This window comes from Platalea leucorodia (genome assembly GCF_965183815.1).
Source record: "Platalea leucorodia genome assembly, chromosome: 4".
NCBI lineage: Eukaryota > Metazoa > Chordata > Aves > Pelecaniformes > Threskiornithidae > Platalea > Platalea leucorodia.
Window position 1 is genome coordinate 117020952 of NC_138826.1, and position 26283 is coordinate 117047234.

Consider the following 26283-nt stretch of genomic DNA (forward strand, 5'->3'; position numbering starts at 1 on the left):
TAATCTTGAATCTCAAGAAAATACAGGATTTGGCTGTGATAACTTAAAAACATCAGACTTATATGGGTTGGTGTGAAAATGGTGGAAAAAATGGTGTGTTCACAAAGGTCTGCAAATGACGTATAATATTTTCAATAATAATACAAAGTCCACAGAGTGCTACATAAACACATGCCCACTGAGTTAAAACAGGAAAACAAACAAAAAAATCATATCTATTTTACACTCATTTCACTGAAGCAGAGAAGCTTTGGCCCAGACAACACTGATGTACGTTGCGTGTTAGGGAAACTAAGGGAACTGGAAGAGTGATCTCCTGCTAAGAACAAAAAGCTGGAAAATGGGTACCTCCTGTGGCACCTATGCACGGACACCAGACTAAGCAAACTCTCATCACCCACAAGAAGGCTAGTCATCAGGAAAGTGTGCAGCAGAAGTTTCACTCTCGGACTCATTCTTCAGCTGCATGAAACTGTACTGATAAAAGGACTGCTTGGGTGGGACTCATCTCCCGCAACTTTACGCACCTACAGTATCGACATATACACTGAGGCTCCTCTGATAGAGAAAGAGAGAAGTAAGTACTTCTGGGCTGTAGTTCATCCCATTTTAAAGTCTTATTCAGAACATGTCAGGTCAATCCTGACTGAGAAGTGCCTGTTTTATTCCACTGAACAAAAAAGGAGCTTAGGACGACCAGCTGAGTAGATGTCTACAGTCAGGTGAATTAATCCCTCTTTCTTCTCTCTTTCACTTTAAATGACATGTCCAAACTCATCTGCAAGTCTATATGGATATGTAATTGCTCAGGGAATCCCAGTCTGCTGTTCCATCCTTTAAATCTATTTCTAATAGCTCTACTCCATAAACAGCATGTTTATGAACTCATCCGGATCCCCCCGTGCATGTTTGGTCAGTATCTTCTGAAAAGCACTCGAAACTCTTACACGAGTCAAAGCAATGTGCGTGGGAATCATAAAAAGCAATTGCCCAGGTCTGGAGACTTACAGGATAGAAGAGAAAAGGACTGCTGGCAAAAGCACTTTAAAGAAATAGCTACTTCTTATTTAAAGCATAAAGAATCATGAGGTTACAATGCAGCATGGTCTTCACACTAATAGTTCAGGATTAACTTTGCTGATATGAAACATGATTGAAATACAGATTAAATTAGCAAGTCAGAAATAGAATAGGTATGGAAATGAATCTGATTCACACATGGCTACACGTGTCGAAGGAGAAGAATTAGTTGCTACCATCAAGAAAGACTGAGTAACTAAAAAGACGAAGAGACCAAATATCAACTGATGTAGTTAGCAATAATACCAAAATGAACATCACAACTTCAAAGATATCATTATTTTTAAATCACATTTAAAAAAAGCTCTACTTCTTGTTTCCCCAAGATCATTACTGACTGTAGATTAGTGTGATCTTCAAGTCATAAACATTCATGTGCGTCACTTAGAGGAATATTTTCCAATCTATTTATAACTTGACTTGTTACTTGTCCGTGGTTCCTAATCTGTCTGTCAATACTATAAGCATCTGCCCTATGCCAGTGAACTAATGAGTTCATTTTCTACCATGAAGTCACGAGCCATCTTTCCACATGTCATGTCCTGTACACACCAGGCTGACACTGCCCGTAAGTGTATAGGCAGCAAAAATAATGATAAAAGCATGTTTCAATAATAAATAAAGATTTTTTTAAATGCTAAACAGAAAACCTAACCCATTAGTACTCACCACCAAGGCTTTAGACCTGTTACTCAGAAGTTTTTCAATGTCTCTGGCTGCAATTTCCACTAGCTGACGAGGGTTGTTGGCTTCTACAGTATACAAATTCCTGTTTTTCACATAAATCTGCAAGAGGAAAAAAGGGAAATTAATAAAAATGGCAACACACATTCAAAATAAGCAAAGTGACTTGACAGAACAGGCATCAAGATGTCCTCTGTTCTTACTGAAGAGCTTCAACAAGACTACTGTTAGGAAAATCCAAATGTGCCTTGTGAAAGAAATACTTCACCTTTTTGTCTGAGAGGTAGAAGGTGCCATTAAAAATCATTTAATAAATCTTTAAAACTGACTATTTCCAGTGACAGACTACTCAACTGCTAAATGCTCAAGGAATCTGATTCCCATAGAGTGCTGGGAGAAAAGTAAAATGGAGATCCTTTAAAAGGACTGAAGCTGAAATCAAATAGCTATTGCTGAATTTAATTCTTTCTTGAATGTTGAACAACAAACATACTGTTTGAAGCAAATCATTTAAGTAATGCTAATGTAATCAGTTTAGTCCCTTATCTATTTATTCATATTATAGTGTTAGTATTCATGAGGAAAGAAGAGGAAGAGGAAGAAAACAAATAAGAAAAGAGGGGAAAAGGGAAAAGAAAAAAAGGGGGAAATGGGAAAAAAATGAAAGAGGAAAAAAAAGATGAGGGGAAGAGGGGGAAAGAACTATAATTGTGTTTCTCCTCTGTAATGAATAAAGGTCATTTCTGGTGAAAAGCCACTAAGTGTTTCCAAAGCAGAACACCTACATAAAGGAGATAATTTGATTTGTTAAACAAAGCCACTACAATGAAATGCACGCAACCACAAGAAGTGAAAAGTAACGAGAAATCCATTTGCCTATCTCTGTCCTACTAGAATTGGATAAAGAAAAAATACATTATTGGAAGGAGAGGAGAAGAAAAAAAGTAGATACCTTATGGCTAGATGGGCAAATGAGGAAAACTAATTTATGCAACCAACAGATGGCCTGAGTTTACCCAAGTACTCTGCCTCTCCGCAACGCTGCCTGGTGGGGGTTGTGCTGCTTCCTGGGGAGTAATTCCAGGCACAGGCAGGAACGGGTCCAGCGCTAATGCGCTGGCTGCCATCCAGCACAAGAACCAAGAAACTGCAGACCAGACTGAGTCTACCAGCCCCGCCAGGTTTCTCAGGTTAAAGCTATGGAGACCTTAAAGAAACTCACCAAAATATGTCTCTGATGCTTGTAGCTGATGGGTATTTATCACAAATAAATTTCTGACAACCACAGTTATAGCTGCAAACTCTTGTCGGGCATGTCTCATAAACTGTCATAGGTTTTCATCACTTTTGAATTTCACAACACTTATGTTGGGTTTTGGTTTTTTTTCCTTCAGAAGTACAGTCTTTCCTTTCCACCAGTAACTGAGTAACTGGAATATGCTTTAATTCTTCATATAGCAGCAATTATTTTAAAAAATCAGTGCGTCATGAGCAGAAAACCACTATAAAAGAAGATAGTTTCTAATGAACTCAGATTACAGTTTGGATATTTTTGAGGTGCTTGATATTCAAAATTGCCAAACAGAAAGTTTATCTCAGGTATAACCCAAAATCTCTTTTTTTTTTGTTTGGTTTTGGTTTGATTTGTTTTTTTGAGGACAGATCTTAATAATAGAAATGGTCTATAGGCCAATTATTAATCAAAAAATTAGAAATAAAGAAATTTTATCCTACGACTGATCACTATAGAATTTCTTACATTTTTCTGTGAAACACATCAAATTTGCACAGTCAGCAGTGGGAGTCAGAGTTAAATTGACTGCAGTGACAAGAAGAGATTCACAGTCCTACAGGCAAGGCAAGAGTAGAAATCAGTTTTATAGATCCAGATGGTTTGAATCAAGAATGGAAATTTCAGAGGACCATCTAAATTAGAATGACTATCAAATCTGGTAAAACTCTCACGTTTTCCCACCATCAGCAAATATTCACCCTGATTACATGAGGAACAGACACTGGAATATGGGTGTTACCAGGTGTTCATGTCTTATTCTTTGAAGAGACATGTAGTGCCAAATTCTTTAAACTCCCTTCGTGACTGTGTGAAGTACACCTGTATCAGAAGTTACTAAATTTATAGAAGAATGGTCATAAGATTTTGCAAACAGGCTAAAAAATGTAAAATAATCTCCATGGAAGTTTTTAAATAATAATTTAAAAAATCATTTTAAAACATTTGTTTATTTTACTTGTGAAAATGTTTGGTTTGCTTTGTTCAATTTTTTCCTGGTTTCTCTTTTTTTTCAGATTTGTTCATGCAATTGCTTTTTATTTGCTACTCAACTGTGAAAGGAATAAGAAAATTTAAATATAATCTCTTTTCATTTGGGAGTTTCAGTTAGGCAAGAACATCTTAAAATTTGGAGAAAGCAATAGTTCATTGCAAAAATGCCATTTCATTGTAATTAAATTTTTCACTCGATATTACAAATAAACATGAAGAAGTCCACAAGCAAAGAAAATACACAGTAAAGGCACTGGCAAGTATGTGCTCAAGTAACGCAGGCTGGGAGCAGGTGGATGATAGGGATGACTTGGAGACTGTGCTGACCAGCTATACAAGGGCGAGTGCTACAGTGCTGATTCTGTGACATCTTTAAGCACTTAGTAAAATATGGTTTCTAAGAGGCTGCGATCAAACAGTCTCAGCAGAAGTTAAGGTGATGGCGCAGTGCATCCACACAACCATGATTTTGCAGCCCACCAACCAGAAACACAATACAAATAATTCACTGGAATTAATCTTTCAATATAGAGAAAAGTAACAGTAAGCCATACTGGTAAGGGCTTGAGAATCTGGATGGAAAATTTGCACTTGCATCCCTGTACCTGATCCATTCTTACAGCAAACTATGATCCTATAAACCTCAATTTGAAAGCATTCAAATTTTTCACACACCCCATTCCTACAGGGAAGTTGTTCCCATACCTCCAAGCTTGAATGATTTGAAAGCTGCAGACTATCAAAGTGTGGTCTAGGGGGTACATTTGTAGAAAAAAAGGAAACGATTTCATTTTTCTTCTCCGGCACCAGCTATGAGAATAGTTCAAAAGCCTGAATCGTTTAACAAGGAGATCACCACCACAAGAGACAGGAATCCTATTCATACCTCAACTTAAAACTTTTATAACAGACATTGTGGGTCCTACCACTGAGAAAGCCTGACTCCGAGGCTGGCTTCACAAGCTGTTATCTGTCAGTGATTAAAAACAAAAATTCAAACCAACCCCCCAAAAAAACCTTTAAGTTTTGCACAAGATCCCACATAGAGTTGCATCAGTGAGTCCTCCTCCTCCTCGCTTTACCCCATGTCAGGGCTCGGAGCACCCATCTGCCCTGCTTCTACCACCAGCGGAAGATTTATCCCACAAGCTCCCAAACAAAAGGCATCAGAAATATCTCAGAACTTCACACACTTCTTTATCTTCCTGAAGCGCGAGACCTGTCTCCACTACCAAGGAACAGTGTAAGAAACATTCACTAATTATTTAAGAGGTGCGTACATAATTTAGTTGTTGCCTGCTCCCCTTTTCTTTAATTCAGCCGTAGCACTGCAGCAGTTTAGCACAACAACACATGGGGAAATGATACGTGCTTCAGGATTTGGCAGCCTGTGACAAACTTTTCCTTCCCCAAGCCTCCCACCTAGCAGTCAAACACAATTAGCACAAGCTCATCTCAAATAGCCATAAAGGGTCTTATCGGCAAAGGTGTGCTCATTTGTCTTTCAAAATACAATTTGGCAGGCCCTGTGGCTTGTTAAGAAGAGCTAATTTGAATGCATTTTATTAAATTGCTTTGACCGAGTGAATACAAGTTTCTGTTGGCTTTTAGGTCTAAAATAATCTTTAGTACTTTAATCACAAATGTTTTGCTAAAAGCTCTCCAAATTGTCAGTAAAACCCTACCATTTCTCACAAAATAAAGCCTTATTGCATGACTAAGTAAAATCTGTAAGGTCATAGCGCAAAAAATACTTTAATTTTTCTCTGAAGACAATAGCCATGCACTTTTCTATTCAGGCAAGAATATATTAAAATTGCTTTCTAAATGCTGAATATTTATTCTGGTATAATGAACAGCAAGGTTTTAGGGGAGAGAATATGATGGGGAGAGTCACATTAGTATGAGACAACACAGGAAGGACAATAGTTAAATCTGGTAAAGATTAGAAAAACTGCCAGCTCCTCAGCAGAACATGCCCCTCTCCATTCAGTCTTCAAGGACATGTTTATACACCTCTCACAAAGAGCCATTCTCCTTGCTTTCTGTAAGACTTGCAAGGGAAAGTCAAACATTTCTGTACAAACTGAGAGAGAATGAAAGATGCACCGTCATTGCATGGGTATGGCTACATTGTGGCAGGCATTGGGGCCTGCTGTAACATTGAAATTTTATTTAAATGGCCCTCATGCTTTATTACACTTAGAAAAAGTTCCTAAGAGTAATAAATTATCTGGGCTTTGGATCTGTGGTCTTGGCACTGTTTACACAGACTACTCAAATAACAAGGAATAATCATTCATGCTGAATTATTCTAAACTACAATAGAATTCCTTTGCCTCTTTGTTTGTTAGTTTGTTTGTCTGTTTTGAAACTGTCAGTCTCCCAATTTAAGAAACAACGGAGCATTTTTCTCAGGCAGCGGGGACCTGGCTGAGGGCTCAAACATAGGACATGAACACAGCAATCTTAGTTCCATCACTGAATGCTTTCATGGACATAGAAGTCATATGAGACAAGATCTTCAGAAGTTCAAACCCCGAATTTCAAAAGTTAACCAAAAATGCTCTATCTTTTCCTACCTTGAAATATGCTTTGGAATAAAGAAACAAAATCACTCAACAATTACAGTAATACCTATCTATACAAGGTAAATATATTGATGTTTTTATTGTTTCAGTACTACTTTCAAGACCACTTAGCTCAGCTAGGCTGATGGGACAACTCTGTCAACAATCAATGCTTTACAATCAGTCTAGACCAGTTGGAGAGAATCATGATGGTGAAACTGCTGCTCAAAGATACTACTGAGCTTGGGACCCCAAATCAACAAAAACTGTGGTAGGTCTTCTGCCATCTTTTCTGAGAGTGACTACACCAAAATACCCGTGAAATCTGGAGTTTTTTACAAGCTTATATACTAAAGTGATTAACTTATTAAATCTATTTAAAAAAAAAAACCCTCAGAACAGAGCAAAACTGAAATAAAGGTTTCGTAAATTAATCTCTTCCTGCCCACATCCTCGTTTTGGAGAGGGCTTCCCATGGCTGGTTCCCTCTGGTCTTTCCAAAAAGTCTCTTGCTTTCTATCACCATGGGGCTCTAATAGGCCCTAATGACCATGACCTGCCTCACTGGGAACCTCCGCCTGCACCCCTGCCCACGGGCTCCATTTCAGCCCAGTCCTCAGCTATGGGATAGATATGCCTGTCTCCAGCCCTACCCCTTCATTGGACCTTGACCCTACGCCATAGCTAGCCCGTCACGTAAATGGACCCCTCAGATATATGTTAAATCTTTTCTCCAGTCCTGTCTCTTGGATGGACGTTGGACCCATGCTGTAGCCTTTTCTCCAACCTGTCCCTGGCCCCATTTCCTTTTACTCCTGACTGGAGGCCCTGGATGAAACCTAGACTTGGTTCATTGCTTGTCATGTCTGAGACTGCTGACAGACCCCGTTACCAGCATCCAGCTCCCTTAAAACTGTGCAGTCAAGAGTTCAAAACTCCCCTCTGTCCCTGACTCAGGTTGAAGCTACAGAAAGGAAACTACGTTATCTTGGTATTAACTGCCCAGAACTAGAAGAATTGGAGAATGTTTTTCACAGGTGCTTTCATGACCTAATCTGATGCCATGTTCAGAGCCAGCACTTCTGCAACAAACACATCATGCACCAGCAACCCCAGATTACTTATTAGCTACAGCACTGTATGTCACTGTCGTGGTTTAACCCCAGCCAGCAACTAAGCACCACGCAGCCGCTTGCTCACTCCCCCCCCCAGTGGGATGGGGGAAGAGAATCAGAAGGGTAAAAGGGAGAAAACTCGTGGGTTGAGATAAGAACAGTTTAATAATTGAAGCAAAATAAATTAGAACAGTTAAATAGGCAAAGCAAAAACCGTGCACGCAAACAAAACAGAACAAGGAATTCATTCACTCCTTCCCATCGTCAGGCGGGTGTTCAGCCATCTCCAGGAAAGCAGGGCTCCATCACGCGTAATGGTTACTTGGGAAGACAAACGCCATCACACCCAATGTCCCCCCCTTCCTTCTTCTCCCCCCGGTTTATATACTGAGCATGATGTCATATGGTATGGAATAGCCCTTTGGCCAGTCTGGGTCAGCCCTCCCCCCGGCTGTGCCCCCTCCCAGCTTCTTGTGCCCCCGGCAGAGCAGGGAGAGCTGAAAAGTCCTTGACCAGTGCGAGCGCCACTTAGCACCTATTTAGCGACAGCTTAGCACTACTTAGCAAGAACCAAAGCATCAGTGTATCATCGACATTGGTCTCATCCTAAACCCAAAACACAGCCCCATACCGGCTACCAAGACGAAAATTAACTCTATCCCAGCTGAAACCAGGACAGTCACGAATGCAGAGAAGTAGCTTAGGTACAGAGCTGCCCTCAAAGTAAAAGAGCATTCAGAGCCTTGACTGCTGGGGAGCAAGGCACAGAAATACCCTGGTGTCTGCAGGACACTGCTGGGGTCCTGCCCAGCCAACAGGTTCAAGATAACTTCTGAAGTCCCATCCAAGGCCTACTACTCTGGGTGACACTCAACACCAAAGCTGCTTCTGTGCAATGTGTAATTCTCTGCTAAAACCAATAAGAACTGAAGAATTATGTTTCCTCTTTGCTAACACTTAGTTGGGGATTTATTTAGCTTTGAGATTTCTAAACCTAAGGCTGAGCAAGGACCCAAGTCACCTTCATAGTTACTGAAAGGAACAGGAATTTCTAGAGCTTTACTCATTCTGATACAAGAGTGTTTCTATCTGCTCCTTATCTAGACAAAAGTGTTGCCTTACAATTCTTGATTGAAGTAAAATATAAAAAACCAACCAAACAAAACCAAAAAAACATATCAGAATATTAAATAAAAATGTAGCTAATGGGGTAACTTAAGAGTTTTTCTAATTTATACGTCTACTTCAACTTGGCCCAGGTTGTTGCTGAACTCTGTGTTCCTTCATTTCTCTCTGTTCTCCCGCTCCCCAAACAAAACAAAATCATGAAGACTGACCCCCAAAAAATTTAGTATTTCATCCTGGGAAGAAAGGAATCATCTAGCTTGAAAACAAAGAAGTACATTTCTTGCTGAAATTTTGGCTAATGTTACAATTTTAAAAACAAATATTTTGACAAAATTATATTGTTTTATCAGAAAAAAAAATTCAACATGTTTTACAGAGTCAGAAACAGTTTCAATTTTAGTAACTTTATTATAACACCCACATATTCACTACTTTTATTTTTTGGCTTTATGAGAGCCATGAAGTTACATGTCATGATCTCATTTATGTGAGAAAAGCAGAGAACGGGGACCATTTGACAGACATCCAAACATATGAAGAGATCTTGGGAACAGGAATAGTCAGAAAACAGGAATAACCACTCTGATCCATTTGAGTGATTATTATTGCTAACTTTTTATTACTGTAGATAGATACTTTCCTTTAACTCGATTTTTAGTAGTCACAAACAACTATATAATCTGCCCAGAGGGAGCAAATTCTATCTTCTTATTACTGTATCCTATTTCCAAATTTATACTAATACTTTCTATTTCTAATACATACCAGAGAATTTTTTTTTTTCTCACAAGACTTTTTTTTTTTTTTAATCACAAGCAACCCATTGTGGAGCACACTGAAAAATGCCCCTTCCCAAGGAGCATTCTGTGTGTTCAAAGAAATCAGTCTGAGTATTTTAAATATGTCTTACTCTCTGCTATATATAAAGTATAAATAAGATTACAGCTGCTCCCTAGCAACTCACAGATGCCTTCATTCTTGAAATTCATGGCAACAACACAAAGGAAAAAAACACCCCAGTAGTTTACTGTATCTGTTGCTTTTCAGAATCACTTGCTTGATCACTGACTGCTGTAAAGATCTGGGGTGACAAGTGACAGGGCAGCTGACATTTTGAAAACCATAACATATCATAGTAGTGATGTGCACATTAGGAAAAAAATTATCAGAGAGAGTTCTTTCTTAAGTAATACATTCAGGCTGAATTCTGCAAGATGTTGGGAACGCTTATGCCTCAGTTAACATCAGGGAGAGTATAAGTGGTGCCAGAGTCAATTGGCTCACTCAGATGCCTACTCAAAGGAAAGCAGATAATCAGGGATACTTTGTAGGATGGAATCATCAGACGCTTTTGACTGTTGATAATTAACAAAGTGGTCTAGAGGACTTTAAAATTAAGAAGTAATTTTTGTAATTGTCACTTTGTAGTCGAACCCTCATAAAACATGAGTTCAGCTTTGTACCTCTGCTGTTGTACAAACATCAAAAACAGATCTAAAAATGCCCCTTTGTTAAGAAAAATGTATTTTAAGGCGTTCAATTTTGTTTCACAGTGATAGCAATACAGTATTAAATAACAAGACTACATCATTTAGCTGAGACTGGATGAGTACAACGTACAACAAGTGAATCTTTCTTGTAACAGAAGAACAATAGCAAGAAAGTGTTTCACGTTTCTTCTGCATTTCTGGCATATTTTAAGGTGGGCACTCATGTAATTTTTCAAACTCACTTATTTGTAGGAAATTTTGTCCTGCCTCAGCTGCTCTTAATGCAATTTAACACCTGCTGACTCTCTCCCCAAAGGTAATTTTAAATCTCGGGGAACTAGCAGTCTTTTTGGTGTTTTACTGACCACAGGACTTGGAAACCAATTAGCTCTAAAGTTTGTTTTTTTGTTGGTTTTGTTGTGCAGGTTTCTTAAGGAAAATCTTTAATTTGCTCTCAGCTTCTATGAAAATTATCTGAACATAAGCACCAATAGGACAGATTTTATTAGTGTTAAAGCCAATGGAAAGTTATTAATGAACCAAGAACAGTGCTTTGCTCAAAGATTATCCAGATCATCAAATAGTAATTAAAACTATGGTAATATTAGGCCACTACTTCCCTTGAGCCTGAGCAAGCTTTGTTAATGCAGCCACCTATTCTTAGCGACTTACAGCTGATTTCGCTTGCTGGAAGAAGGAACTCTTCAAAATGCCAGTTTATTGCTAAGGGAGCAGAGGGAGAGTAGCATCTGCAAATAATAAATGAGGCTCCCTGTATTTTGACAATCTCTTAATTTCCATTTGGATTTCAAAGAGAACTTGCAGATGTGTCTCCAAATTTTCCAGCCTGCATTTTTAAAAGTGATTTAATTTTCCTGACATCTCAACATTGGTTAGCAATGTGTAAACTCAACAGAATTTAGTTTGGAGGATTTAATTTTTAATGCCTGCAGCTTTGGTATTTGGTTGCAGATGATAGAACATAGCAGTGGCAGTGGTATATCCCAAATGGGACATACCTTTATAAATACCGTATTATAAAAAACCTGTTACTGTATTTTGGGAATCTCTAACCAGTCTAACCCATCTCATACATTATTTTAATTCTGGTAAATGGACCCTGCTTTGTCTATGAATACGTGAAATGCCCATGTTTCACTGTACCAACCCCTTCATAATTCCATTCTAAAAGTAATCCTGACCTCACTTCCCTTCGCCACACCCCACTCAGGGATGAGGCAAAAGACATAAATGTAAGTAGTGTACAATAGCCAGTTTATGCTTAGAAAGAATTCAAGCTTTTCAGAGCACCAGCCTCATACACAGCCCACTCGACCAATCCCAGTTACTGATAAACTATATCTATTTCATTACACATTACGGAAAGCATTTAAAAAATTAAGAATTGCTTTCAGATTTTTCTTCTTCTGCTCCTTAGAAAAACAACATAACAAAGTGTACTTTCACAGAAAACTGCAGTTATAGACCTACCAGCACCACTCATAAAAATGCCCTGAACTCAGGGAAGTTTCAGCATATATAAAATCAGCAACCTAATGAGGCTGCAAGAAGTGCTTCAAAAACTTCAAAACACTTGTGGGCTTTTTTTTTTTATTTTCATTTCAAAAGTACTCTTCAAAATTTAGATTAATTTGGTTTCTATGGTTAAAAACTCCTCTCTATTTTATTTGATGTTAAAAAAGTGGTTTAGTCTTTTGTTCCATTGAGAACAACAAAAAGAGACAAAAGGATAAAAGAAAGGGTACAATATTTTTCTGACTTTTGACATCAGCCATAGTGAACCTCACTGGGTGGAAAAAATTATTCACTGAATATGCAAGTTTCCTTAATTTCCATATTTGACTTATTTAAGCACTTGCTTTCCTTTCTTAAAGCACTGGAGAGTACACCCAGGGCACACAGTGAACAGCTTTACAGTTATGCAAGTTATGCCTACAAGTGTTGTGGTATTAGTTACCTTTTCCACTTTCAGGGGTGAAGAAGGATGGAGCCTGCACACATTCTCATCAATATATTGATGTTTTATAGGTCATAAATCAGAAGTGTCTTAAAATTCAGGGTCAAAATAGTGACAAACTAACCAGAATCTATAGCAATCAGAACATTCAAATGAAATTCAGACTTGCAAAGTCCACAGAGAAAAGACCTCCCAGGAAATATAAACCAATTATATTTGAGTTGTTATTCTTAAAATCAAACCATCTTAAAAAAAATAAATCAAGTTCTCACATTTGTTCTTTATATTTTTCTCAATCATAAAACTCTCCATTACTTCAACCTTAACAAGGGTGAACGTAGTATATTCTGGAACATGGCCATATATCCCCTAGGTCCATCTGGTAGTTCATCAGAGAATAGCATGAGGTACAAAACTCTTTGCCTTTGGCTAAAGCATATTCAAACCGAATCCAATCTGATAAATATATACCAAAAAAAAAAAAAAAAAAGCTTGTAAAAATAAATGGAAATTTCAATTCTATGGATCAGCTTAATTTTTTTTAATAAATAATTCCAAATTTATATAAAGCCTTTAACTTTATATTTTTTAAGAAAGAGCCACATAAATATCATGCTGATCATAGAGAAAAATAGTAAGAATGAAAACGTTTACTGCTAACTTGTCTGTCAAACCACCTTTTGAAGCAGCAATTTCAGACTACCTATGACAGTAAGGAAGACTCATACAGATACAAATTTTACATGAAGTTCAAGTAGGCTTTTAAAGCCTGCCATTGCACAGACCTTTATACAGGTAATGAAGAGAACAAGGAAGCTTATATATGACAGCTTCTATAGGTAGTAAGTTAGTGGCACGCCTCTATCTGTAGAGCCTCTAGAACATAACACTATCTATCTTAGCTAAAATCTATAATGAGTCCAACAGAAAATTACCCCTAGGTTAGAATTCCTTCTGGCAGAAGGAAGCTTTCCTGCTCCAGGACAGTTCAAATCAGAGACCAGTCTCTCTTACAAGTCACTCATCTCAGTTAAACTCTAGAGACTGATCCAAGACCTGGAAAGCTAAAAGCATGGACTAGAAATCTGCTGCCAATCTGAGTGCTTCAGCAGACTCACACCATCTGTGCATTAGGCACATAGACCTCACACTGAGCAATGGATGAAATGTGCTCATGCAGAACCTCGGCTGGGTGTTCGGCAAGAAAGAGCTAATTATTATAAAACAGCATTCAAGAGATAAAATAAATAAAAAAAATTCTAACAGTTGCTGGTGGACTCATTCTGTGAATGGAACTCATTGCCACATATCAAATATCCATATGTAGCGCGCTTTCATTTTGGAGGAAGAAACAGTATTTCTATCTCAGTATGAATAGCATTTAAAGGCCAAGTAAGGCTATATGGGTTCACTCTACAGCTCCTGGGACTGTAATAACAGCATGCCTTATGAACATCATGCATGGATTGTTTTTGCAGCAATGTATCAAAAAGGAAACAGATTCAGAGACTAGATTTCCTTGGAACTGCCTCTCTATCTGCTGTTTCGTTCAATTATGCTGTTGCTTGAAAAGGTTACGCAGTACAAGATGGCATTTTTTTGCCATAGCAGTCATAGTGAAGCTCCAGTGTGTTCGTCACGTCAAAGCTCTTAACACAGACCCACATTTTTAATACAGTGTTTATGTAAAAGAGGATTCTCTTCAATCAGTTTGGAACAGACAAGCTCATGCACTGCTATAAGGCATGTTCTCTGCTCTGAGGTCTTCCTTTCTGGGTACTGCAGGGATCCCTCCCTCGTCTCTCCTGTCCCTAGAGGTATTTTAGGAGCTGGAAATCAGAAGCATACTTGTTATAGTTTATTAGATTAAAAGAGCTGTCAATTAGCTTAGTCATGGGCCTTTGCTGTGGAAGGTCTATATAAAAATGCAAGTTGAGCGTGCTTCCACCAAAATGGGACTATGTATTTACTTAATTCTGTAGTTCAGTGGGCTCTTCACCTATTTTTTCTGCATGCTGAGGTAACTATTCATAGGTATAGAATGTGACTTTGAATTTTGTGTGCAGTTTTTTGTCTTTACTAAGTGAGATCAGATACATCCTCAATATTTATTTTGCTACGTGGATTTTAAAATTCTATTAAGCTGCTGTCTATTCCTTCTTATTTTTTTCTAAAAGTCTATTTGCTCTGTAGAAACCACATATCATTCACACCAGAGCAGCTTCATAATGCCAGACAGCACAGAGTTCACAAGTAAGACAAAGTTACATGAACCTTTTTAAGTTGAAAGGACAATTACATGACTTGGGGTTTTTTTTATTTAAAAACACAATATTTATAACATTAAAGGGCATATACTAAGCTGTGTCTTTGTTAAGAGATGTTTCAAGAAGCACATTGGACATCTTGTATCTCCTTAACAAAGATTTTCCTGTGTATCCCGTCCTCCTGCTTTCAAGTCTCAAGTTGTTGTATATACAACAATATTGTTGTATATACAACAACTTGTATATACAACAACTTCTTATAAACATTCCCTTTGTTCTTCTAGGGAAAAAAAATCTGTTAAATCATAGAAAGGACCCAACAATACCCTTTTCAGCTGGGCAACTACAGCAGCATTAAGATCAAGCAGTAAGATCAAGCTATAGCCTCTCTTTCTTGTATAAAAATGTTTGTTTGGTTTTATTCAAAGTATTTTTTTACCTGCTTGAATTGTAAATTAAATGTTGTTAGGCATGATTCTTAGCAAATGTAAATCAGTGTAATCCACTGAAGTCAGTGGAGCTCTGCCAGTTTTCAACCAGCTGAGTATTTTGGCATCTTGAATCCCGACTTCCTGCCTTGTTGAAGCAATCTTTGCATTACTGTAATGAGGCTATTGCATTGGTACTAAATCCAAGTTGGAGTTCTCCCAGATCTTGCCTAAACTCCTAATAATGTCCAAAAAAGCAGTATTTAAAAATGTACTTTAAAACTATTTTTGGAAGACCATTTTGAGACCATTCCCAGATAGTATAAATAAGACGTGAAGGACACAAGGAGGAACTACACTTTAAACATGATCAGTCTTACTGATAACAGAACTTACATTTAGATGTTACTAGTATTCATGTTTATTCATACCACCAAAGTAGTAATTTACCACAACTAATTCAGAGGAAGAATGATCTGGAGTTAAAGTTCTAAATGGAAAAATGAAAATCTGAGCTCAATTCTTGGTTAGATCAGGACACTGCCTGTATGGCAAATATCAATTAGTGAGTAAAGGCGCATCTATAAATTAAAGACCATGTTTCCTCTGTGCACCATAATAAACCTCAGCTCTCACCTGCCTCTCCATCTCCTACACATATCCATCTTGCCTGTTCCTTCTATTCCCGTTACACTGGTTTGCTTGGTTAAGGCTATGGATAAGTGTAGCCTCAATGTAGAACTCCTAATTTAATGGCATTCAAGCTTTCTTTTGCAATTTTGCTTCCTACAGGCATTACATTGCTGTCATCATTGCTAATAAGATAAAAGGTGTGTGAAATGTCCATTGGCATAAACATATTCATATTTTCAGAAACAGTCACTATTGAAGTAATTCACTAAATCAATCCCCAAATATTTTCTCTTTTTCTGTGGAATATTCATTAGTATATTATTGTGTATCCTCGCTATACAGATATTTTCAGAAGTTGTGAACAATGAAAGTTGCAATGGTTTACAATGGCTCTATTATACGTGCAAAAGCGAGAGGAAGAGTGGTTAGTCGCTAGGACAAGACTGTGATTCCAAGTCACTGTAAGAAATTTGTCAATGAACAAAAAAAGGGAATTTTCCGCTGAGGAGATTCCTCTCCTTAAACACAATTCCATTAAATTGAGTACATGTTGAATGTAAACACCTTAAATACAAAAAATGCTCTCCCTGGATATCTATGTCCACACTGCAGAATAACTAAGACTTTTACATAGGTACTGATCTCGACAGGTCTGCTATTCACCTAACAAGTCCCTCACTTGAGTTTAATGGTGGTTTAGATTTGAATTTTTTTATTCCTTTGGAAGTACATATTACACACTAAGTTTTACATTCTCTCTGGTCAAGAGCTCTCCCAGTCTAAAATCAAACTGAGAGTTCAGGCAGTGCTCCTGTGCCTCTCCATGATGGCCAGAAGAAAATATTTCATGGTTCTCCAGAAAAGACCATTGTGTAGCATAATATCCTGCAGCACAAAGACCCACAGACATCCAACACACATACAAGCATGTACAGTACTGGTGAACGCTGAGATACCTTCAACAAGTTATAGAAACACCATAAACTTGCATGGCACAGCAGCTACCTGAAAAAGCCCTGGTTTTGAAGAACTCATTCACTCCAGCTGAGAACACAGTAATTATGCTACTTTGAGAGCTCTCTGGGTCACTTTAGAGATCTTCATAGAAGACTCAACTGTATGAAGCAGACACAGAGTGTAACTTCAGCTGAATCAGTGGGACTTCTTTCCCTGAGTCCAGGGATAGGTTGACCAGGCTGCGAAATGGTTATAATCTGTTACACATCCTTGCTATGAGCTTTAACCTCATCACTTGGCCAAATTAAAATTGATTTTCCCTAGAACAAGGAAAGACATTTCTCCTACCAAAAATCTGTCTGACCAAAGTACAGCTTTCCAACCCTACACACGCTGGTACTACAGCTGTTCACAGAAAGTCACGTCTACTATTTTATAATAGGAGCACTCTGCTCCTTCTTTTTGTATTAATCATTCTGCTTTTGGAGGGATGAGGAGGGGCAGGAAAACCACACAAATTTATTTCATTTTTTGAAGTTTTCCAAAAACATGAAGACTACAGACTTGGTCCAAACAATTCTGGAGTTAGAAGAAGTAATAAGTCAGAAGCAAAGCTGAAAAGTCAGTCTGACTGTTAAGTATTTTTAAAGCTTGAGCAAATGAAGGCAAGTTCTGTGAATAAAAGTTACAGGCATGCAAGCACACTGTTTTTCATGTCATGTAGTCTCCATTTTTCCAAGATTGTGGTTCATTTCAGAAGAGATCTAACTAAACGTTAATAAGCAGCGAGCAGAAAAAAAAAAAAAGGATGTCATTCAAAAATGGGAAAGTGACAATAGCCTGTAAACAAGAGGAACGAGGGAGAGACTGCATGGCTCACACCTTGCAGGGCTTTGCATTCTCCCTTCCAAGCAAGAGAGCTAATTAAAAGCTTGTGGCTACAGAAAGACATCATGCAATTTAGGTCAAACAAACGACTTTGATATAGAGGGATATTTTACATGGAAACATCCCCCTTTCATGCTTTTAATCCTAGGATTACAAGCACATATTGACCACCTTATGGATACCCTCTGAGATAACTTATTATTTGCTTGAAGTGTGCTATAAATTTCGGCTTTCAAAAAGAAACTTACCTACAGTATTCACAGACTAATGTTTTTTTTTTTTTTCAGCGTGAATGTCACTGTGGTATACTTTAAGTATAGCTTTAAGTATAGCACTACATATTATTATGCTTGCCCAGCAGTTCTCATTATAAGACTGTTTTAGCAGCTTGCAAGTTTGCCGAATATTTACTACATCAACTAAAATTTTTCTCAGGGAAAAAAAGAGTGACAGCATCAACCTCTTGGCTTTTCATTATCTATTTTACTATGTGGTCTTTGCATGGAAAAGTCAGGCAAAATGGTTGAGATATTAACTCATTGTTTTGCTCAAGTTAGAAATCCTCTGTAACTCATTTCCCTTTGAAATACCCTATTGCCCCTGCACTGTAGATTAAAAACTTAACACATCTATTCAAATATACACTTTTTACTCCTTGGAATTCAACGAATTTTAGCCTGAAAAGCACCTGCAGGTCACTGCAGAGATTTTATCAGCTAAATCCCTGAAAAACTACACACAGGTGTATTCCAGCCCAGAATGCATCACTCCTAGAGAACGTCATACCTCCTCTGCAGCTAAAGCTCAGACTTGCTGTGGTCTCTCAGGTAATCTCTATACCCTTGCAGTCTAAGCAGTGGGAGAAAGAGGAGATGAAAACTGAAGGAAGAACAAAGGGCAAGAGATTAGGATATGGAAGTAGGAGATAACGGACTGGAAAATGGTAGGCAAAGAATAAGGAGAAAAGGGACTAGAAGGGGAGGAGAAATAGAAAAAGCATACAGGAGAAAACTACAGGTTTGGGACTGAGAACTAGTGATGGAGGGAAAGGTGAGAAGGGAGAAGAAAAATACCTGTGGAAGAGAAGAGATGCAATAGGGGTATTTGGACAGGCTGGCCACACACACCTGGACAGAATGTTTTGGAAATGCTAAGGCAAACTAAAGAGTCCAGAGAGAGGTGCTGAACTGAAAAAAGCTGAGGAGAGAGATCCTAAAATAGGGATAAGAAGCCAATGTAATGGAAAAAGGCAGACTGGCCAGGCAGCAAAGGTAGAAACTGAAACAGAAACAGAATATGTTGAAGAGAGATGAAAGATAGCCCACGCAGCACAGCAGGAATGGAACAGGAAGTCCAATGGTGGATCAGAGGTACGATGCTGAATGAGGAGACGATGGGGAAAAAGAGACACGACAAGTGCAGAAGAGAACAGATCACACCTAGATCAGATGAGCAAAAAGGGCCCTCCCTTAGGAGAAACTCCTCACCAAAATCTGGAGAGAGACAAATGATTCGCAAGCATCGTTGCTCTCTGTCAGCAGATAGGTGGAAAATCCACCTACAAAAACTTCCATCAGTGTTCCATGCTGGGTAAACCTTATGGTTCCTCAGAAAGCTCAAGTGACAGACATTTCTGTGTTGTTGAGATCCTATGCAGGAAACCCATGCGTGTATCAATCTGACACTTTGTGTTAGGATTTCAAGATTTCGTTTTCAGTTTGTTTGGAGTTTTCCAAGATTAAAAAGTGCATCTAAAGCATCTGCCTTAAACTGTGTTCCAATATGAAGCTCTCAAATATTAGGAAAGGCCAGAACTAAAATAATCTCTGCAATCTTCATTTATGTTCCTCATGTACATTCAGTGACACAGCCCTTCCTTCTATAGGACGGTGGTGATCTCATTTAAACTGAAGCTTCCACAGTATAAATGTGGACATCTGAGCTAGTCATCTAGCCTCCTCTTATCATCAGGAAAGAGAAAATGTCCTCCTGGGACAGGACTCATATGAGGCGTGTGGATGTCTGGGTAAAAAGTCATTAAGGTCAAAGGAATACATTAATATACATTTCTTAATGGCTTTGAAAAACAGCTACTATTCATTTCATGGATCATCTGGGGAGATTATGACTTCTGCAAGCCAAATGTCATGGCTTCATGTTCAGTTCCCCAGCACCAAGGGCTTTTGTTGGCTGACAGAACAACTTCTTTTCCTGACATAACAGCAAAATATCCCTTCATTATAGAGTCCTAGATCAACCCAGAGATCCCTTGGTTCACAGGAGCCATGGGACTTGTGCAGGGATGGGGAGAGGGAAATGTATGATCATGTGGTTGCATACTGGATCATGATGTATACACAAAAAGTTGTATAGGCAGCACAACCCTGATATTCTCTGAATTGTGACTTCATTTTTCTGCAATCTCAGATGTGTTTTTACCTTCTGTGAATGGAATATATCACAAAAGTTTCTTCTCAATGACAGAAGAATTGTAAATTCTTCCCTAAAACACACTTTGGGTTAAATTGGAACAGCTGAATAAAAGTATTTTTCATTCTCATCTACATTTCTTCTAACCAAAAGCTGCCTCATTTCAGGAAATGTGTCAGAAAAATAGTCTCCCTTGTTAACAGATAGCAGAATTTTCCACTGCCATGAACGGTTGCTTCCTGGATACCGTATTTGACAAACTTATACCATAAAAGCAGTTGCTTCAGGTGGAAGTGTTGCAGCAATGGTAAGCCTTATGTCTGATACTGCAAAGCTGATTAAATATTAGCAATGAGCAAGTGCTGCAACATTAAGAGAGTGAATTGATGGATGTCTGTGTTGTTCATTTCTTTCTCAGTAAGTACTGCGAAGTTTAATTCCCCGAAATCTTTTTACTATGTTGGGATGAAATGATCATAATGCCTAGATGATCCACACAATTCACTTCACTTTCTAGTTATTGCAGTCTAAGGTGCATCTTCTTACTCACCGCAGCAAGCTGGTCCACTCCGCTTGCAGTTCGTGCTAATGTTACAAGATCTTCTTGCATCTTGTCTACCCATGATTTTATCCTACAGAAACCAAAAAGAAAAGAGAGAAATCCAATCAGATCACTGGCAAATGGAACTTGCATACAATTATATAGCACAAGAAAAGGGCAAAAAGGTCAAAATATGTTGATAAAACTGAATACAAAATGTACAAGACTTGTCTTTGACTGCTAAAAAGTTGTAAGCTTGGAATGACCAAAATATTCAAGTTACACCCTGATGGTATTCTCTTTTGCTGACTCAAATCTAAGCCACTTGCTTTTACTTTTCATCAGCTGGAGTTTGCCTGGTGCTCTCCAGGACAGACATTGTCTTCACCATCAATTATATCACTGTAGCTGCCTCTTGTTGACAGGTACCAAGGTCTGTTTCCAAATGCGACAGAGCCTAATTTACCTTCTTTTTTTCTTTTTTTTTTTTTTTCTTCAATAGAGCCTCTACCCAGCCTTGATGACCTGATTCTTCTCATACAGTTTTCTGTGATGGCCACCACACTAGGCCGGCTGTAAACCAAGCATGCCATCGTATCTATTACTAGCTGTAGCAAAGATCACCGCAACAGAGCTGATACGCTGCCTGCCAGGACAACCTGCCTGACCTGCAGCTCGCTCCCAGCCATGCCTTTCCTGAGGGCCTTGAGGTCCCCCTCCCAACAGATAGCAGAAGCAGAGAAAAACAGCAAAACACAATCAATATCTGTCACGTCCCACCCAGGGGAAGGGGGAAGGAGCAACTAAGATTCGCAAATCCTCTTGGGGTGGATTAAGGTGAACCAACACTCAAGGTCCATACACAATCACCATCTTTAACAGAAAGCTTCTATAGAAACAAATACTGAGTACAAATATTCACTACCCGCCAGCCCTCTCATGATTATATCTACCCCAGCTATATGGCTAACCTATGCGGCTTTATGGAAAATCAAGGTAGGCCATGCAGTACTTAACTACAATTTCGTAACTTTAACAACTTAATAACCTTAGGAGAAGTGAAAGAAAGAAAGAGAGAGAGGAAAGAAGAGGAGAATCACCAGTCCTGGATCCAGCATTGGACCTGCCAACGAGGGTATTCGGTGGGGAAAAGAGGGCGAGAGAGAGTGAGGGTCCCTATTTATAGATTTCACTCTCTGGAATTCTGGAATCTTCTCTCTTCCCAGTCCCAGGAGTGGTAGAGATACCAGTCGAATTAAGAGGGGCAACCAGTCAAATCAAGAGAAGTGATACCAGGACCCTCCCCCAGGAGGCCATGTGGGGGAGATAAGGTGCTTTATCGGGTTTTCATAGACCGTGGAGGATGGGGATGGGGCAAGGCAAGGCCATCGGTCTCCACAGGACTCCCCCCCTCACCCTCGCTCCAGGCACTGCTCGGTCCTGGGTCCTAGCGACCCCGGCTCTGCATTCTGGTTTTAGCCCCAAGGCCGTTTGAGACATCTCGTCGTTTTGCACTATCAGTTCTCTACAATATCTCAAAAGGGCACAATATTATGGAGTTGCAACTGGGCTACATTTATTAAAGGATCCTTCCTCATGCTTTAGAAGAAAGCAATCAGTCATCCAAACAAAAATTTAGGGCTGTGACATCTAACATGAAGGACCTTCTGGCAGCCCAAAATAACATGTGCAGAGATAGGAATGGGAACTACCTAGTCAGGAAGGTACTGAGTTTTATGAAAGTGCCAGATTTAAGACAAATCCCTCTTCTCAGTCAATAATGGGTCGCTCCCCAATCAATACACTGTCTCTCATGAATCCTGTTTGAATCCTATTTCCCACAAGTAGACTACTCTGACACAGTAAACAAGAACTTTTTATAGGTTTATCTCAAAGTGTCTTTGAGGCCTTCAAAAAAATCTGTAGCAGAAATTGAACTAGCAAGTTGTAGCCATGGTTTCTCATTACTCATAGCTTCTGCCTGTGATACTACTGTTTTAATCGTCCCTCCAGCCCCTGGACTGGCTTGTTTGACACTCTCATCTGTTGTGTCATATCCTTTATTTTCTATTGTGTCACATGTTTATTTTTCCCTTCCAAATCTTTAGATAAAGAACAGTGATTTCACTCTGTACAGCACTTCCATTATTTCCTCACTGGATTCCAGGTGTTTCAGACATATAAAAATTACATCTCAAAACACCCTAAATTTAAAAAAAAAAAGGAATGAAAAAGTTTTAGACTGAAATTATTTCACTGCTCTCATTCATCACTGAGCAATTTTAATTGATCTAGTTCCCAGAGGCTAGAAGCTTTCAGAAGACTGTTTACCCTTTAAAATCTTCTCAGTACACTCAACAAAGACTGACTTTTAGTCCAGATGCCAGAATGCTGAGTTATAATTCCAAAATTTTGGGAAGAAGACTATATTGATTGAAAAGCTATGTATGACAAATCAATAATGCAAGAGGACACCTTATCACACAGGTTGTGATTATCTAGATTTCCATGAACACTTTTTTTAGCTGGCAGATATTTTTTCTAATTTGGGCCAAGCTTTAAAAAAACTCTTTTAAAAGACTGCAAAAGCAATGCTGCTAAATAAAACAGTTCTAAAGTCTTAACAGGAGGAGTTCCACTGTATAAAATACTCACCAGATTCTCCATGAGGAAAAAGGATGCGCAGAAAATTGTGAAAGTTGTAAAAAAAAAAAAGTGTGATGTGGAATGTAAAAAAGGCTTACTGGGACAAACCCTTTGGCACTTAAAAAGGACTGATGGGTACTCGAACAGTTGTTAAGAATTCAGTCATCTCACAGCTGATTAGTAATAAACTGCTAATAAATTAGTAAGAGTAAACCTCTTCACTAGCAATAGAGCCTTTTAATGGCAAATTATAGGAGTCCGTACTGGAAGAAGGGCTTGAGCAAGTGTCTTCAATGGAAATCTTATGGATATGTCATTTCCAGAGGTACCCCCTCCATATCATGGCATGAAAAGAGGATTTACCTCAAAATGGGCCTACCTCTTAACTTGGTATATCCCCCTACTCTCTCCACAAATCCTGCAAAAGTCAGGGATCGGCAGCAGAATGAGTAAAAAGACTGGAGACTCCATGAGTTTGTCCTCCGGTGCCCCACCAGAACTCTCTGCTGCAGGGCTTAATATCTCCTTGAACACTTACAAAACAAAGCATGCTAAGGGAAAGACCTCCAGATGGACACGATATTTTAACAGGTGTCCAAACGCTCCATTTATCCACTGTAACTGAGCAACCCTTTCCTGACACTTCTTACCCTTTATGTGATTTGACCAATCTTCAGGCTATTTTGCCATTCTTTGGTGAATGTTTGCTGTACCGTTTGAGTCACTTTCCTACCTGTCTCCAAGCCAAATAACAAGTAGACCCCTTCAAGTTAGTGTTGATGCTTTTCCATGGAGGTTCAACAGAGACTAATAGGTGCAAAAGATCAACAGAGTCACGGTCTGTATTTGCTTTCTCCTTTTGCATTGTATCACCAAGAGTACTCTTACTGCCTTATTTCTTTGCTCATTCACATCCTACATCTCTAACATGGCCACAGGAAAGTGATGTATGTTGGGATTTAGGGACCAATTACATTTTCATTGACTATTATAATTGATTCCATTGTTCTTTTAATGCTCCCAAACCTTCCCTTCTATACTTTGCTTTCCAAACTAAATTAACTTCCTGGTTTAAATCTCCACAAAGCCCTTATATTACAAAAATATTTAGTTCTATATAGAAATCAGTTTGTTAAAAATCATCCCTTATGGTGTATTATCTTTATCATGGCTTTAAGCCCATCATGTGTATCTGTAAGAACAGCACCAACTCATAAGCACAAGTATGAACAAAAACAAAACAATGTTATCGTCTTCCATTTTTTAATGGTTTCTATTTTTCTGTGTGAAAGAATGAGGTATATGACAGGTGAAAAAGTGAAACCCATTACCCAAAAGTGTTTTCAAAAGCATAAAATAAATAATTGAACACATTGAGATTTTTTTATGATCCATTTCAGTTATAAAAATTCTAGGTGTTATTTCTAAGAGGAGTCGATAGAAAAACTCAGAGGATTGATTTTTAAATTGACTTTTTTTCATTTCCCACTGCATTGTATTTTTACTGGATATATTCCTCTCTGTCCTAAAAGGAAACTGGAATGGTAAGAACATATATTAGTTAGTTAGTTAGTTAGTTAGTTAGTTAGTTAGTTAGTTAAACTTGAAATTTTGGAAGAAGTTAGCCTTAAAAACTTTAATTACTTATTACTACTATTACTTGTAAATGAAATATGGATCACTTTCCTCTTTAACTTGCAAAAATATTCTTGATTTTTCAATAAATACTTCTTATATATTGTCTAGAATTCCTGCCTCCACACAATTAGCCCATACCCTGCCTTTTGAAGTTAGTCACCCAGACTAGTTTTTGTTTTCTTTTTTTGTTTCAATTTGCAGTTGAACTAGGCTTCTGCTTCAGTCAGTGGAAAAAGGCATCTCTAGAGCTGACCCATTCTATCCTCAGCCAGGTGAGCTGAACTACCTATCATCATCTACATTGCCTCTAGTGCACCCCTAGACAACTTGGATTCCTAGTCCAGGTTCCAGCCTAGCTAGGCTACATCCTTGACTTTTAGGCAGGTTAGGGTAGACAGGATCAGTTTCTAAACTGGAATAGGACAAAGTCCATCTTAGAATCATAGAATCATTTAGGTTGGAAAAGACCTTTAAGACCAAGTCCAACTGTTATCCTAGCACTGTCAAGTCCACCACTAAACCATGGCCCTAAGCACCGCATCTACCTGACTTTTAAATACCTCCATGGATGGGGACTCAACCACTTCCCTGGGCAGCCTGGTCCAGTGCCTAACAACCCTCTCACTGAAGAAGTTTTTCCTAATATCCAACCTAAACCTCCCCTGGTGCACTCAAGGCCATTTCCTCTTGTCCTATGACTTGTTACTTGGGAGAAGAGACCAATCCCCATGTCACCACACCCTCCTTTCAGGTAGCTGTAGAGAGCAATAAGGTCTCCCCTCAGCCTCCTTTTCTCCAGGCTAAACAACCCCAGCTCCCTCAGCCGTTCTTCATAGGACTTGTGCTCCAGACCCTTCACCAGCTTCGTTGCCCTAATCTGGACATGCTCCAGCACCTCAACGTCCTTCTTGTAGTGAGGGGCCCAACACTGAACACAGTGCTCGAGGTGCAGCCTCACCAGTGCCGAGTACAGGGGCACTATCACCTCCCTGGTCCTGCTGGCCACACTATTCCTGATACAAGCCAGGATGCCATTGGCCCTCTTGGCCACCTGGCCACACTGCTGGCTCATATTCAGGCGGCTGTCAACCAACACCCCCAGGTCCTTTTCCGACAGGCAGCTCTCCAGCCACTCCGCCCCAAGCCTGTAGCGTTGCATGGGGTTGTTGTGACTCAAGTGCAGGACCCGGCACTGAGCCTTGTTGAACCTCATGTAATTGGTCTCGACCTATTGATCCAGCCTGTCCAGATCCCTCTGTAGAGCCTTCCTACCCTCCAGCAGATCAACACTTCCACCCAGCTTGGTGTCATCTGCAAACTTACTGAGGGTGCACTCCATCCCCTTGTCCAGATCATTGATAAAGGTATTAAACAGAACTGGCCCCAATACTGAGCCCTGGGGAACACCACTTGTGACCGGCCACCAACTGCATTTAACTCCATTCACCACAACTCTTTGGGCCTGGCCATCCAGCCAGTTTTTAAGCCAGTGCAGAGTGCACTTATCCAAGCCATGAGCAGCCAGC

General features: G+C 39.1%; 1 protein-coding gene across 5 annotated transcripts in view; it reads right to left on the reverse strand.

Moving 5' to 3' along the window:
* Nucleotides 1–26283, reverse strand: part of CACNA2D1 (calcium voltage-gated channel auxiliary subunit alpha2delta 1) — a gene marked incomplete at both ends in the record, with an annotated part of 429826 nt that overhangs the window by 350626 nt on the left and 52917 nt on the right. For all 5 annotated transcript variants that reach the window (XM_082308450.1, XM_082308448.1, XM_082308449.1 and 2 more), the window contains 2 exons: nucleotides 1750–1866; nucleotides 20483–20564. In XM_082308450.1, coding sequence (XP_082164576.1) covers nucleotides 1750–1866; nucleotides 20483–20564 — 199 coding nt within the window. The remainder of the gene's footprint in view (nucleotides 1–1749; nucleotides 1867–20482; nucleotides 20565–26283) is intronic.